Source organism: Euphorbia lathyris, chromosome 4 (genome assembly GCF_963576675.1).
Source record: "Euphorbia lathyris chromosome 4, ddEupLath1.1, whole genome shotgun sequence".
Lineage (NCBI taxonomy): Eukaryota > Viridiplantae > Streptophyta > Magnoliopsida > Malpighiales > Euphorbiaceae > Euphorbia > Euphorbia lathyris.
In genome coordinates this window covers 41,296,846-41,313,813 of record NC_088913.1, presented here as the reverse complement: position 1 = coordinate 41,313,813, position 16,968 = coordinate 41,296,846, and the positions used below count along the sequence as shown (strand labels likewise).

At 35.2% G+C, this 16,968-nt stretch overlaps 1 protein-coding gene across 1 annotated transcript; it reads right to left on the bottom strand.

Annotated features, from left to right (window-relative positions):
* Positions 1 to 253: 253 nt before the first annotated feature.
* LOC136225535 (phosphatidylinositol 4-phosphate 5-kinase 8-like) lies at positions 254 to 10,888 on the bottom strand. The gene is made up of 10 exons (XM_066013598.1): positions 10,636 to 10,888; positions 9,971 to 10,035; positions 8,816 to 9,868; positions 8,301 to 8,468; positions 5,425 to 5,590; positions 4,418 to 4,528; positions 4,109 to 4,296; positions 3,061 to 3,209; positions 892 to 1,057; positions 254 to 723 (listed from the first exon to the last, which is right to left on the bottom strand). The coding sequence occupies exons 2-10, from the start codon at positions 10,012 to 10,014 to the stop codon at positions 444 to 446; spliced, it is 2,325 nt and encodes a 774-aa protein (XP_065869670.1). The 5' UTR covers positions 10,015 to 10,035; positions 10,636 to 10,888; the 3' UTR covers positions 254 to 443.
* Between the last annotated feature and the right edge of the window lie 6,080 nt (positions 10,889 to 16,968).

Genomic DNA, 16,968 nt, shown 5'->3' with positions numbered 1-16,968 from the left:
TCACTTAACTTTGTTCCCATTTGTGTGCACATTCTTTTATTTCTTCATTTGTATTTCTTGGCCTTGGTCTTCCCGGGGGTGCCAACCTAGTTGGGATGTCCGAGGCAGACCTGGTCCTCATTCTTAATAAAAAAGAAAAAGAAAACAGCAGGTATGTTATACATAAACTAATCCACATGCCACAGTTATCGGTGATGAGGTCACTCTAGGATTTTCCAATCCGCAGTAAAATATGTTTATATAAACATTCTCATTTATCTGCAATATGTATATATATATATAAGTTGAAGCAGTGTGAATATGAATCATTATACAAAAAGGGAGATAGATGGGCAGCGCAGGCACATTTATTAACAGATGTTACCAATATACAAACAATTTAATGATTGCTTGAAAGAGTGAAGATATAGGACAATGTTACCTATTTAAAAATGTAAACTTGTTCATAGTTGCTCAGGGAAAACTTTCTGCTGCAAGAACTTGAGGAATCGATCCGCATACAGTTTTGGTTCAACAGCCGAAATTGACATAGGATCGAACTTCAATGACTTAAACGCATGCTCAACTTTCTTTCGCATATTGTATTCCTGCAATATATCGATTATCCCCATGTAAAGGACAACATCGTATACCTCGAAAAGTTCTACCTCCATTGAATCAACCTCCTGTCTAAGTTTCCGACTAGCTTGTGCTGGCATGTTCACGCCTAACTGTACTCGCAACCTGATCATTATACTGCAACTTGTTAATCCTTTCTGCTACATTTAATCAGCTTATACTATCAATATGTTGCAGCAGCAGGTAAACAACATAATAAATTAAAGAGCTCCCATCTGAGATTATTACTTTACTCAAATACCATTGTATTAAGGATCAAGTTCGAAAGGTAACCTTGCGGTGCCAGGCAGTAAGAGATCAACTTCCTTTGCTCCAAGAGAATATGCTCTCAATGTATTGCCCCTTATATGAGGACCGGGTGCCGTGTTGACAGAACTGGGTTCATGGGTAACTAGGAGCAACCCTGCTGGAATAAGGGGATCCCCTTGTGGACTTACAACTGGAAAATGCAGCACTTGTTAGAATGTAGATAACTTTTTCCAGGAAAATATGATTACAAAAGACTGTATTACTTTGATACTAATGAATGCAGCCCCAAACACTTAACTTTTTCCAGTAAACTATGGTTTTTTTTACTCTGTTTTATGCTTGCGGTGAATAAATTGAGAAAAGCTGGCCCTTGTAATTCAATACAATCCCAATAATAGTTTTCTCCTAATTTTTCCACAAGTTCCATTTAAAATGATTCTTATATCATTTTCAAGCCCCACCCAGCTCACATTCTGACAAATTCATGTTACAGTCACAAACCAACTAAAATGATGACGAAAGTATTATCCATTTCATTACCTGTACCAGCTAAGACAACTTGTGTTTGCAATTACTTGTAATTTTCTCTGAACTCTAGACCCCTTAGTCTAGGAACATTGAACCTAAAAGTTTAAGCTAATAGGTAAGGCCAAAGAATAGCTCGTAATAACTCTAACAAATAACATGATACCTTTCTGTTTATATGTACTAGAAGTTTTCATTTTCATATTCTTGACAGATTTTTTCTTCCGTTTAACAAACAAAACGGATGTTACACATAATAAAAAAAAAAAATCCACATACATAGCACAAATACAATCTTCATTGGATTTTATTACACTCTACAACAATTATAGATGACTACACACTTCTAAATTCTACTAACTGTTGCAAATTAAAAAACTATCCCAAAAAGTTGCATATAAAGACAACCAGGAAGACAATGTTACGAGTCGACTCGTATGATTCGATCTGATTCATGAAGATTTTGAGTCGTATCTATGGTACGACTCGAAACCTTCATGAATTGGCCGAGTCCACCGATTCGGTCTATTCATGACACCATTAAAAAAAAAAAACTGTTTATCAATTTTTAAAAACTCATAAACGTATGCAGAAGAACTACTGTTGTTTTTTCAGATGACTTCACTTCATAAAAAATAAAAAAGTATGCAGAAGTTATGGAATAGAATAGAAACAGATGGAATAGAAACAGACAGATGACTGATGGAGAAGATGGAGGAGAAAAGGAATTGGAAAGTCTGGTTATGGACGAAGAAGATGATGATTCTTTCGATGGGATAAATTCCATGGCAATTAGTTTTATTAGGATTACATTAAATTTGAATTTTAATGTTAGCGTTTGATTGATAACTTGATATAATTTCTATTTGGATATTAAAATTGCATTTTTAGACTAATATTTAAAGTTAAACATGGTTAATATTTTATTTTTTATAATATTTTGAATTTGATCGGAATGTTAAGAATCGGTTCCATTCACGAGTCCCGATTCACAAAATGAGATTTCGAGTCACGAGTGGAATCTCGACTTAACAACTATGATTAGCATGTGCACCAGAGCTCATAATTCAAAGCAAAGTTGCGACACAACTACAAATTTTTCCCAAAAGCGCAGGATAATGCAAACAGTAACAGTGTAGAAGATGATATAAGCATTCAGAATCCTTTCCCTACATTGTATCCAAACCAAATTTCCGATTAAAATAATGCATCACTGCTGCAAAACAAGGCATGCATCTCATAAAGAATAACAGAGACCAAACTGGAACAATTTGGAAAATAAATGAATAATCAGAAGCAATCTAATAAGGTTTAGTTTAGTTTTAAAGGATATAATTGTATTTACTATTGTTCATATGGGTAGTTTAGGTATTTGGCTAATATAGCCGTTGTATTTATACTGACTGTGAGAGTCAGTTGAGGGATCTTTTGACATTTTCTTTTCTCTCTCCAACGGTCATCTTCTTCTCTCTCACTTCCTTCATTCTGTAACTGTAATTCTTTTCAATTCAATAATCAATATGTTCTTGTTCATCAATCTCTTCACTTTGATACAATCATCAAACTGAGGAGGTAATCAGATAGCAGCCGCTCACACAACTCCACACAAAAATACAAAGTAAATGAATATACAAAACAAGCTGTTGTATTATTGGGTGGGATACTTACCATCATCAGAAGCCAAATTCTCATGATTTGAATCAGCGGATTCTAGTATTGTCTTCAATTGCTCTGGAGCTCTAAAATGTAACCCCAAGAGAAGGCTATAATCAATTACTTGTTGAGATTGTAAGAACATGCAATCATCGGAAAGTTGTCTGCACAAAGAGGAAAGGAATTCTACAAATAATTAGAACGCACATTGACTTGAGCAAAAAGTAAAAAATGAGGAACAATGCAACGTTTATGCATTCGAGGTTACTCCAGTTTATACTAGTTTTGTTCTCTCTATGCTTCCATCATAAAGTGACGTACAAAAGAACAGCATGTAGAGGAGAAAGAAAAGGACAAAGAGTGGCATTGATGTGTGGACTCTGAACCTAACCATCTTCAAAGGTGAAAAAGACTTTCCAACAATAAGCAGTTAATTTCCTATCAGGGATAGAACTCAATTCAATGGCGAAGACAATGAGTGGACCAACTCCATGTAATAAACTTCATTCTGAGCAGTTCTAAGATTTTGAGATGTCAAAACCATAGCTCATATCAAACTTCATTGGAAAAAGAGATAAGATGTAAGGTCATGCTATTTGTAGTTCTGCCAAAATACGCTTTCCAAGCTTAGTTTTCTAGCAACTTGTTACAGCGATTCTGATGAAAAACAAGAATATAAAGTCAGGAGAAACTAAACATCACATTCAAATGCAGACTATAACTGCTTTGAATGCGTATTGACAAAGGAAAATAAACACAAGCAATCCAATATCAATAAACCAAAAAAAAAAAAAAAACAGCAAAGGTTAAAGGGAAATCAACAAGTTAATGAAAACCAGTGTTATTAGACTAACTCAAAAAGACTACATGCCAAACAATTCTAACTCAACCTGCTTATAGATTAACTGCCCCATGAATCTCCTTAAAGAATAGAGGACAAGGCTGATTCTTCGATCTCTATCAAGATACCTCCATTTTATTCTTTTTAGTGTAAAACCAATATAAGCAGCACACTACATCAATGAAACAAATTAGAAAATAGAAGATCAAAGAACTGACATACTTAAAAAGGGACTCTCGCAACATCTTGTCCATGAGAAATTCATATGAAAGGTCAAGATCTTTTAAGGTGGTATTAGCTTCAATTTTATCTGTATCTGTGATTCTTCCTTGAGTTGATCCCTTCAGATCATAGCGTTTATGAATTCTCAATTCTGTGCAAAACATATTCCCCATGACCACAAAGCGTACCTATAATTATAAGATAAATATAACCATAAAAAATAAAAGATCAAATGACTCACTGTCATAGAAATGTATGGACAGAAAAAAGTAATTTAGCCACCAACACGGAGCATGATCTCTGATGTACCTTTCTTCCGCCTCTTAATTTTATACTGTGGACACCGAAAAACTTTGTTATTAGAGTATTTTCATGCTTTCCCACATGGTCATAATAGTTAGGGAGCATCCTGAGAAAGAACTGCACAGAAGAAAAAGAATCGATAATTATTAGTCATCTGTTTGGAGGAAACATAACAACAAATACAACAATAATAACATATATATACGCATGCCTGCGCGCGCGCGCACACATATATATATCAAGAATTAAAACCGTTTTTCGAAACTTAATCATTGATCTACTAGCCTTGCTAGTCCTCGCTTTTAGAGCTGTAACAAAGCTTCTTTTGCTAGTCTCTTTATTTCTTGGAATATTTCCCAACAACAAAGGTACAATAATTATATAAATCAATGGAAAGAGAAAAGAAATTGCTTCGCAACCAGATTTCAAGCACGAGCTTTATCTTTATTTAATTTCATTTTTTTACACATCCAGAATTAGGAATCTCCACCAAAATCAAAACAATAACATAGTTTTGAAAGGGGAAATAAGTAAAATAGGAAGTATAATAAACTATTTAGGAAGCCAGCATTTAGGAACTTCCCATAAATCTGTCATGTTTATTCATAACTAGGCTACACACTCTGCAATATATTTTGGATGTAAATATCAGTTTTATACACGGCACTTCTAATATGGTTTTCCTGTACATTGTGAGCTATCATATCAGTAGGAAGACTATGCATTATGCAAGATCAAAACAGGATTTAGTCAGCAGTCACAGAGTCAATTTGAAACTTCATCCGGAAGAAAAAGGAATCCACGCATTCTTACTACAAGATTGGTAGCAAGGGAATTATGGAAAAAAAAAAAAATGAAAGGCAAGCAAACACATATAGTTATAAGGTCGCATGGTGTAACAGCAGTTTTTCATGGTTAATCTGTAACTCCTGAGCCTTCCAATGGGTAATTAAAACTGGGAACTTTGTATATAATTAAACATTTCTTGTGCAAAGGTTTATCTGGGGTCAAACCTTGAGTTCAGATATCTTCAATGTTTTAATCACAAATCTGTCATCATGAGAAAGATAGAAGATACTGCCACTTTTGCCTGGAGAAGAAAGCTCTCTCAGCCCATCATCACCACAAATGGACATCATGTAATCAGCTGCATCTAACTTGAACATTTCCCTTAAATTCCTGAAATTGTGATCCTATAGATATTCAGAAAGTTATCTGAAAATTACAGTCATGTCCAAAGCTATTGCAATCCACAAAAATTAAATGATAGTTTCTAATTTATGAATGAGCAAAAGATTTAAATTTTGTATGGAACCAAAATAAAACTCATATACATACAGTTAGCAAGTAGATATAATTAAATGATGGTTCTTTAAAGCGTGTAAACATACTATACTCATCCAAGTCTTATTGCAATAAAAGCCAAAAGAGCTGAAAAAAAAGAGAGAAGAAGAGATGACAACACAAGCAACATAAACATAAATCCTCATCAAAAAGTAAAATCCACCATCTAATACCAAGCACATGAAAAATCAAACTAAAATAAAACCGAATGCTAATGACACCATTATAGAGAAAAGGGTAGGAAAAAGGAGACAAGAAGGAAGGATATAGACGATGAATTATTTAGCCATGTACCCATATCCTTCCTTCATACTCGTTTTTCACATTTGGATAACATGACTATACAAAAGAATCTCTAAGATTCTTATAGCATGCAGGAAAGAAAATACTTGCATCTGACACAATACAAAATATACCTGCCATTCATAAATCAAAGCAGATGATAGTAATCACATTTTTTTGGAGAATATAGCAGACTGGGAATCTGTTAACATAACACAGACGATCAGAATCGTAGAAATACCTGAACCAGCAATAGGATATTCATCTTTTGTTACATCTAAATTTGAACCTATTCAAGCTTTCAGAGCGATTGAGAAGGAGATTTCATCATCCAAGGAGATAATTTAATTAGAGCTAAAGGTTACATTAGCTCTCCAAATTCATGTGTTTTTAATCTATACATCAAAATTCATATGACATAATTGACTTGAAGAGTCGCAGCAGATGCATTATTGCAAAATCCAAGTGGGAGCTGCAAGACATGTCTTGCAACCTATGCAAGGGTTCAAGAAACCATGCAAGAATAATACCATGGCCCCATGACCATTGAAATATACTGTGCTTTTTTTTTGGCCTATGAAGATCACTTGTACACATTACACGCCATCCAAAATAAGCAAGCCAACTTCAATAGTTCAAGGGTTAAATGTGCCTCAATTCTCATCCAAACTCATTTCCCATTTCTAAGCAGCACTCCAGCCGCCTCCACAAATTCAATTGGAGCTATTCTTGAGCACTATAATGAAATTTCAATATTTTATGAGAACTTAAGAAAAGAATTGTCCAGCATATGGTACTGATAAATGTCTTAAACTAGGAAGCACCAACACTGGTACTCATAGGGGGTGCGAGTACAGTGTGAACACACCAACATTATATATATACATATATATATATATAGTGGCGAATACAGGATGTGTCCATTGGGGGGCCAATTTTACACGTGTGCCCGTAAAAAAAAAAAAAAATTGCTAAATTGAACATGCTCAAATTTTTTTGATCATCTGTCAAGAACCAATTTTACATGTAAAACTTCTCAAAATTAAGCTAGATTTTAACAAACTTAGAGAAATTTATCACCTATCATGTATTAATCAAGTTGGGTTTTGTAATTAAATACAAACTCAATCAGTTAATTAACCACTCCAAAAGTTAATTTATTGAAAACAAAGGGCTGAAACCATCCAATAGGAGTAGTTCCAACGGCTGGGGGGCCGGAAACCATCCATGGTAAGGGTGGTTCCAGCAGCCGCCCCCCCTTGTCTCTGCCCCCTATATATATGTGTGTGTGTGTGTTACATATATAAATATAGTAACCATAAATAACATTCACAAGTCATTATTAACCACAAACCATATTCAATCGCAGATCAGATGTGTTTAGGTTAGGTTTTTAAACTTTTGATTTTGATTTTTATTTTTATTTTATTTTTTTGTGTTTTAGGTTTGGTTTTTCCGAAGTTTTAGATTTTAATTTCTTTTCTTTACACAGAAAAGGGGCAAGAAGGCCTTGGCGTAACGGTAAACATTGTTGTCGTGTGACCGAGAGGTCACGGTTTCGAGTCTTAGGAGCTACACCCTTGTTGTGGGACCTCTCCCCGGACCCTCGCTTAGCGGGGACGTGTAGTGCACCCGGCCGCCCTTTACACAGAAAAGGGGCAGCTGCTATATTCTTTTGTTTAGATTTTTTTTTTATTTTATTAGGGTTTTTTTTTTTTTTTGAGGTCAAGGGTTCGAATATTAGGAGCGGCCTCTTGCCAAATAAATTGGTAGGAGAAGGCTTGCCCCCAGTACACCCTTGTGGTGGGACCCCTCCCCGGACCCTCGCTCAGCGGGGACGCGTAGTGCGACCGGGCCGCCCTTTTTTTTTTTAGGGTTTTTTTTTCATATATCAGCCCCTCTTTTTTGTAAAATTATTAAAAAAAAAACTTATGTTCTACCTAATTAACTCATAAGCCATGTCCCCATATAAAAAAAGACAAGAAAAAGGGGACACTTATTTCGGCATGTTGGGTGCGTGTTCCGGCATGTCTATAGTGTCCGACACTAAAAAATTAACCTCCTAGAGGAGTCGGTGCTTCCTAAAGATGGTTGCTAGCACCTTTTCAGCAAGAAAAAAAACCCAATTTTCACAGCATGTAGTGGTAGACATTTGAGATCAAATCAGAAGAAACAGCATCCTCTGTTCCTGAGAAGATTTAGATGCTTGTGGCTCTATCACTTACTGTGCATACCATATAATATAGATAAAAAGCCTAAGTACCTGAAGACCATAGGACAGTAATCTTTCCAATAGAAGTCAACCGAATAATGTGGAGGTGTAAACTGGGAACCCTTTCTTGGGAAATACATTCTTATTCTAGCTCGAACTCCAAAATCAGAGTTTCGAACTTCACGCCTAGGCACTGGTGTAATCTTGCCAACAGTATATCTGCAAGCTTCAAATGAAGTAGTTTAAAATGTAGAAAAGTTTAAGAGATAAATTAAGAAGACACATACCAGAAAGAGACATCTACAATTCAATAGTGCCAAATCCCAAAACAGTAAAAACAAACTTCTATGTTCAAACCAAGATAAAACAGGATTGCAAAACTATAACGGATTATGAGATTGCCATTCAGAGAAAAAAATCCATTGCATAGTACAAACTCGTAATTCAACTAACAAAGTACTTGATGATGATGAAGTTTTGTTGAGGGACCAGATAATATACAACCTACTGACCAGGAAAACAAGGCAATAAAATGTTGCAAGCCACAGATGGTGTCTATCCATTACCTGATACCAAGTTGCAAATTAAGCATAAGACAATAACTCTGACGATCGTCAAAAAGAGCCACGCATGACTTCTTCTTTTCTTCTTTGGCTTGAAATTTATTTTTCTGTTTAGTTTTGCGTGATGATTCTCCAGTTATAATTCTCTCTTTGACAAGAACTCCTTGCACATATTCTCTTTCATAAGCCAAAGTTCTTTTATCCTGCACCTCTCTTTGACTATTGTCAGAGGCTTGGGAGAGAATAGATGATGGTGCACGGGATATTAATTCACGGGCAGTGTCACCAGTTCTGTGAGATATTCTACCTGAATTTCTTAACACTCCATTAATTGATAGCTTCTCAGAAAGACTGCGCACGGCACCTACTTTTGGGATACTGCCTTGTTCTGAATTTAGTGAAGAGCTATGAGACAACGAACTTCTTCCACTCTCCCCATAGTCTACAGAAGTGGACAATTTCCTTGAAGAGGGAATTTTCACTCCAGCAGGGTAGAATGTTCCTTTACCATCTTTTAGGCCCTTACTCCACGTTCCAAAATAATATCCTCCATCTTCAAACTTATAAACTCCGGAACCATTTCTTAAACCATTTACCCAAAAACCATCGAAAAGATCACCATTTGCCCATTTCATAACTCCTCTTCCATACATTCTTCCAGCTTTCCAATTCCCAATGTATGTATTTCCACTATTCCAAGAATACCTCCCACTACCTTCATGAACGCCTTCCTTCCACGAACCTTCATAAATATCTGAATTTGCATACTGCTTCCTTCCGAACCCGTGCTGTATATTCATTCTCCAGGCCCCTCTGTATTCGGAACCATCAGATCCTGTAAAGGTGCCAATTCCATGAAGGTGACCACCGGAGAAATCACCTTCATATTTTGCTCCTGATGACCAAAATATCTGTCCTTTTCCCATCATTTTACCCTCTTCCCAATCACCATCATATACTGTTCCATCTGTCCATGTATACTTCCCTTTTCCATGAGGAACCACTCCCTTAAAATCTCCAATATAGACATCTCCGTTCGATAAGATTCTATCCGGCCTGAGACGATAAAAGGCACATTTTAACTGGAATGCATCACAATCTGCTGCATTTAAAGAAATACTAGAAATACAAAGAAGGATTTTCCAACAAGAGCATTACCTTTCAGCATCTTCCATTTGTAATAACTGTTGAAAGACCACCATTTTGAAAACTTGTCCCTCAACCTACATGAAGTTTATGATGCTTATTGAAAAAAACAATAGTTTCAACATGGCTCCGGTTTAGCTATTCATGTACTCCATAGAAAATCAATTATCAATTAGATTTAATTCTTATTCCATATCATAGAAATGGTATTATAATGCTAAATTACTAGTTACTAGATTCTTTTATTCTATCCCGAATAGCCAGTTTATTCCTCAAATAAGTCAGACAAGGAATATGATCCCCCTCGCAATTAATTGGAGTCAATGGATCACTGGCCTAATTGCTTATAATTTCTATCCTAATAAATAATTGGATGCCCAACACTCCATCTGAATTCATCTAAAGCTAATTATTGTATTTTCTTCCCTAATTAGTCCCGTTGTGATGCAGACTAGAAATTAACAACTAAGAAACAAACACCTAGAAATAGACTAACTTGAACTTCTTTTATCCTTCACATCATATTATTGGCCCAATTCCATCATCGCATAAAATTGTAAAAGAAGAATGCAACTAAAAAGAAGAAGAGAAACCCACATCAAAAATTAATCCAAAAAAGAAAAAAGAAAGTTGAGGTTGAAATGAAATGAGAAGTGAGCAATGGAATTTAAATTTACCTGAAGCAGACAAATAAAGCAAAAGAAAAGCAATCCAGGTTCGCAGAAAAAGATGAAGCCTCAAATCGAATGGAAAAAGCAAGAGGGTGGGGCGAGAGAAAGAGGAAAAAGGGTGCAAATCTTGTCCCCTTGTGAAATTGAGCCTCCTCTTGTTTGGTTGTGTGTGAGAAGTGAGATGTATAATGGAAAAATGAAATCCCAAAGTGGAAGTTAGTTGCACATGAAGTTCCCTTTCACTTTCTTTCACCATCTAATTTTCATTCTCATTCTCAGCTCAAAAGAGTAGACAATCAAGGAAGGGAAGGAGAGCATCAACCTGTGCTCAAGAATCTTTGCCACGTGTCATCCACATACGGTTTTAGACACCACGTACGAGTTGACATGGGTGAATTCCCAATCACATGTTACTGTAAATGTTTTGCTATGTTTGGGTCTGTTTGGTCAGACTTCCCCATTCAGGTTCGGCCTTCACTTTGATAAATTATGCCATCTGCTTCTTTTTCTTTTTAGGGCAAAATTACCACAAAAAAATTGACTATGCTACCTCTATTTATAAACATAAATCATTTGTTTTAAAAGTTTGTTTCGCTTATATTCTATTACCAAACAAAAAACAATTTAAATAATACTATCTCTAATTTGTTAATTTGTGATTACATGTAAATTAATCACAAATTCACCGATGATATATTTATCTTTTAAGATAAAAAAAAATAAAGTTAAAATTATCTTTATTGTTTGGGAAAATTACAAAACTAGGTCAAATGTGAGACTCATTTACATATTTAACTCATTTACTCAACCTACTGTATATTTAGACTGATTTTGTGTGACTTTCCCATAATATCTTTAACCTTCCCACTCCCCACCACATCGCGAACGGCCGATCCCCCTATCTCCTTGGTTACGTAAAAAGTTGGCTCCTCCATTAATGATTTCAAGACTTTTGATCTTCCTTTCTTCCTTTAAATTGCACGAAATCTGCACCATTTCGCCAAATCACAATGAATTTCTCTTTTTCCTCTCTTCATCTCTTGATTATGCAACTTCCTAACCCTAGAAAACGAAGCCATGGTTCTTCATCTTCCTGTTCGTTACTTGGTATCTTTCTTCTTGTTACCATCAAAGAAATGGTTATTCTATGTTATTTCCTTCGTTTTTTTCCGGTTTATCATATTGTTATTGTCGCTTTTAAGGGTGAAAGGCGCAAAAAATGTAAGTATCTGTTGTTTTTTCTGCGTTTTTTCATGAATACACTTCGTGAATCGATGGCTTCGCGAAGATTTGCGAAGAGAAAGAGCCTGGAACGTGACGATCTCCTTCGTGAATCGATGATTTCGCGAAGATCTGCAAAGAGAAAGAGTCTGAAACGTGTGGATCTACTTTGCGAATCGATTAGTTCGCGAAGTCTACAAATAGATCGCCACGTTTCAAACCTCGCAGACTTCGCGAAAGCATCGATATGCGACGTAGATCGTCACATTTCAGACCTCGAATACCTCGCGAAAACATCGATTAGCGAAGTAAAATCACCTCTTTCCCTGCACATTTACATTCGCATGCTTCGCTAATCCTCATTTCGCGAAGCCAAAATCGTCTTTTTCGCTGCCTAACACGATTAATTTTTTCTGAAGGTGGTTGAATACGTAACATCCCTTTCTGGAAGGCGACGTCCTCGGATGCAGGGAAGATAACTTTCCTTCCTGTATAGGGATGAACTTCCCTCAAGATTGACACATTCACTCCTGAAATGGTTAGTTATGAGAGATTGTGCCAATAATCCGGTACCAATTTTGAAGCGGATGAGTAATCTTGGTGTGCACCATGGGACACATCCATCCCAAAAGGTCTGGACTTCCATTTCTTTTTGGGATGAGAAATGGAAAAAGAAATGGAAGTCCAGACCTTTTGGGATGAGAAATGGAAGTCTAGACCTTTTGGGATGGATGTGTCTCACGGTGCACACCAAGATTACTCATCCGCTTCAAAATTGGTACCGGATTATTGGCACAATCTCTACTAACCAACCATTTTAGGAGTGAATGTGCTTTGTTAGGAGTTTATTGTGGCAATCTTGTTGTAAATTATGATTTTAATGTTAGAATCCGTTGTTGTTTGTCATTTTTTTGTTATATACCACTTCGCGAATTAGCTTCAAAACATATACAGGCTTCGCATATGCGAACTAAATTCATCAAGTAAAACAAACATTAGATTCGCAGGCTTCGCATATAAACCCAAACATTAGCTTCGCAGGCTTCGCATATTATGGAATCTGTGAAGTCAGACGGGAGGGGGCGAGACGCGCGTAAATATTGAGGGTATTATGGGAAAGTCACACAAAATCAGTCTAGTTATGTAGTTGGTTGAGTAAATGGGTTAAATATATAAATGAGCCTCCCATTTGACCCATTTTTGTAATTAACCCTTATTGTTTTTAGTCTAACATATAAAATAGTAACATTTTTCAACAAGACCAATTTTACTCTTAATTGATAGAAAATTTAATTGGCTGGTTTATTATTATTTTACATGTCTTTTAACTATCAAATCGAATCTTCCAAATATTTAGAAACATTGATACGCATCTGGGTACGGCAAATGTCGTTTTTAAAAAATATGAGATACGGGTACAACGAGAATGCGTCAAGTTATATATATATATATATATATATATATATATATATATATATATATAATCAGAAAAATATTCATAAGTCTTTATAAACCACAAATCACATCCATAATGACTAATAAATCATTAATTTATCAAAAAAATATTTAATACTTGAAACTATTTAAAATATCAAGTCTAAAAACTATTTTAAGACATTTTTATAATCTTCATCTACAAACATTTAATACTGATGTGGTTGAATTCTAAAAGTACACATGTCAACCTGCAACTACACAAAAGAAAGGTCAAATGGAGGCTGTTTGTACCGAGGACCCATTCTGATGCCTAAGTCAGTTTGTAGAAAAGACTGGAGGATGATCACAATCAGTAAACAAAGCTGCAACATAAGCTTAATGTAGAAATGAATGAATCTGTCTATCTCGAACTGAGATTACTATATTCATACTGATGTTAGATTGTAGAAGACTGTTCTAGTAGAACAACATCAATGCTCAACAGTTATGAAAATCCCTGTAAATACCTCAATTCTGAGACATTCTAGGTATGCTTACTAATTCCTAAAAAGAGCTTTTGTCATTATTCTTAATATTCTCAAAACTCAACTCACTTTGGCATTGAGGTGTTCCCCGCCGATCCCAACGACATCTCACAGAGAAAGATTCCGATCAAGAATATTTTACCCAAGTATCACATTTCCTACCATTGTAATAACGGTTTTGCATTTTTGCAATAATCACGATACTAGTACCATAGTGGATCAATACAACTAGAATCAGTCTTTTCCATAAGAGAATCTCAGCTAACAGACCTCTCAACCAACACGATTCTTCACTAGATGTAATTACTGTTATTATTTCTGATTACATATTTGATTGAACTAAAATAGTCTATTTCTTAGACTTCCATGAAACAACTCTACAAACTATACTAAAAATATAGCCACTGGTTGCCCTCGAATTATCTGATAAAGTGTTCTAGTCAGCATCATTCTATCCTTCAAGGACAATTGGAAACCTTTCATAATGAAATCCAAGATTCATGGTTCTGTTAAGGTACCTCGTAACCCTTTCAATAGCATTCTCATGATCAATACTAGGTCTACTAGTAAACTTGCACAATAGTCTCATGACATAAGCTATGTCGTTGATATCTGCTGCTAATCTTCATCTGAAGTCTGTTACCTAATTGTCGTCGGATCAGCATTTGTTCAAAGTTAATTGTGATGCAGCATATTCTATTAGCACGCTTATGTGTTCTTTTGGTTTAGTTGTTTGGGATTGTTGTGGCTTGGTAACGCTTTCGGGTGGAGGTCCTCTTAGTTTAACTATATCAGTTTTGCATGTTGAGTTACAGGCGATCCTTTTTCAGTTCATGTTGTTCATGAGGCTGGTTTTCATTTCATTTTGGTTACATCAGATTCTATTTGTGCTATTCGTGTTCTTCGTGATGAACAAAAAGTTACAAATTGGCTTGGACCTGTTGTTAATGATACTTTAGCATAAGATATGGTGTTTGCACGTATCCATTCGTATACGGATGACGTAATGCTAATATGGTAGCACATAATTTACTACATGGGTTGTTTCTCTTTTACATGTGGAAATTTTGATAGAAGATTTCTCTTCTCTTTTTATTTTCGAATATATTCGAACTGGCCGTGGTTCTTTTGCTTCTTAATATATTTGGTGTGTTTATAAAAATAAATATATAGGGTTAAGGTGCAAAAATATCCATAATATTTTGGGTCAGGAGCAATTTTACCCATAACATCTAAAATTGTATAATTTTACCCTAACGTTGGTAGTCAAGAGCAATTTTACCCATAACATTGATAATTTGGATCCATTTTACCCCTATTATAAAACACAAATATTTTTGTTTTTTATTATGCACCAATTGCATATATCAATTCGTTCTAAAAAAAAATGATTTCATGTTTTTTATAATTTAATAATAGAATTGGAGATTAATATTTATAAATTCGGTAGCAGTTTTTTTTTCGCATCCCAATATGTTTGTGATTTGTTACTAATAAAATGATGCACGTGTGAAGTGTAGATGACAAGATTCATGACCGAGAAGACAGTTTGATGAATTATTTCTCAAATTGACCCAATTTATCAACATTAGGGGGTAAAATTGTTTTAGGCTTCCAACATTAGGGATAGAATTCTACCGTTTTAGACGTTAGGGGGTAAAATTGCTCATGACCCAAAATGTTAGGGGTATTTTTGCACTTTAACCCAAATATATATATGTTAGGTTGGGAAGAGTTTAATTTTAGTTAAGTTATAGGAATGAATTAACAATTAAATAAATAAAGTGAGATATTATTTTGTTGTTTTAAAATAATTACGTGATAAATTTGAATTTGTAAGCTATAGATATAGTGATCCGATTGTTATTAAAACTGGAAAAGTTGCTTTCATGTAATCAATAAGCTATAAGCTGTTCCTTTCAGAAAAAAGAAGAAGCTATAAGCTTGTTTAGTTGATGGCTCTATTCTGAAAATGATATAACACCTTTTTCATCTTCCTTCTTTTCTTTTTTCTATTTAAATCAAATCTGTTACAAATTCGACCATGACTTTGATAATTCTAAAATCATTAAAATTTATTTGAACTTACACATTAAAAGACACTAATTAAATTTGATAAACACATGCCCACGAGGAGAAGGAACTCAATTTTTTTTTTTTAAATTTGGAGAAACAACAATTTTAGTAATGGTGGTGATCCAATGCACCTTACTACCAATATTTTTTACCCACCATATTGAGCAACTTCTAGAAAATTCATGTTTACTGATAGAAAATAATTCGTTAGTAACTTTTGATGGAATTCTTCGCATGGAATTTTTTTTTTCTTATTAATTGTAACTTCTGGGTGGACGAAGTGGAAAAGTGCTACGGGTTTCCTTTGTGACCCCGGCATGCCTAATAGATTGAAGAAAAAATTCTACCGCACGACAATCAGACCAGCATTGTTATATGGTACGGAGTGTTGGAAAGTGAAACACTGTCACATTCATAAGATATCGGTGACGGAGATGCGTATGTTGAGATGGATGTGTGGTCATACGAGAAAGGATCGGGTGAGTAATGAAATAATTAGGACAAAAGTAGGGGTTACATCTATTGAGAATAAAATGAGGGAAAACCGACTAAGGTGGTTTGGCCATGTAAGACGAAGAGCGCTTGATGCGCCGGTTAGGAGGACTGAAGAGTGGAAAATGGATGTAGTGGTGAGGGGTAGGGGAGGACCTAAGCAAACTTGGAGGAGGGTGATCGAGAGTGATATGAGTTTATTGGGGATTGAGGAAAATATGGTAGTGGATAGGAAAGAGTGAAGGGAGAGAATTTATGTCGCTGACACGACTTGATTTCACGGTTTTATATGATGGTTCATGTTAGCCGGTCCTGAATCATTTCGGGACTAAGACTTTGTTGTTGTTGTTATTAATTGTAACTTCTAATTAGTATATGTATGAGTGGGTTTAACTTGTGATTTTAATCTATAAAAGCCTTGTAAAATGTGTTTAAAGTATGAGAAAAAATGTATAAACATTGGTAGGATTTTAGAAACACAAAAACAATAAAGTTAGGAGAGTTCTTAAACATCCACATGATTTTGGTGAGTGTTACAACAAATCTTGTAATCTTGATTCTCAAAAAAAAAAATATACATTCTCTCTCG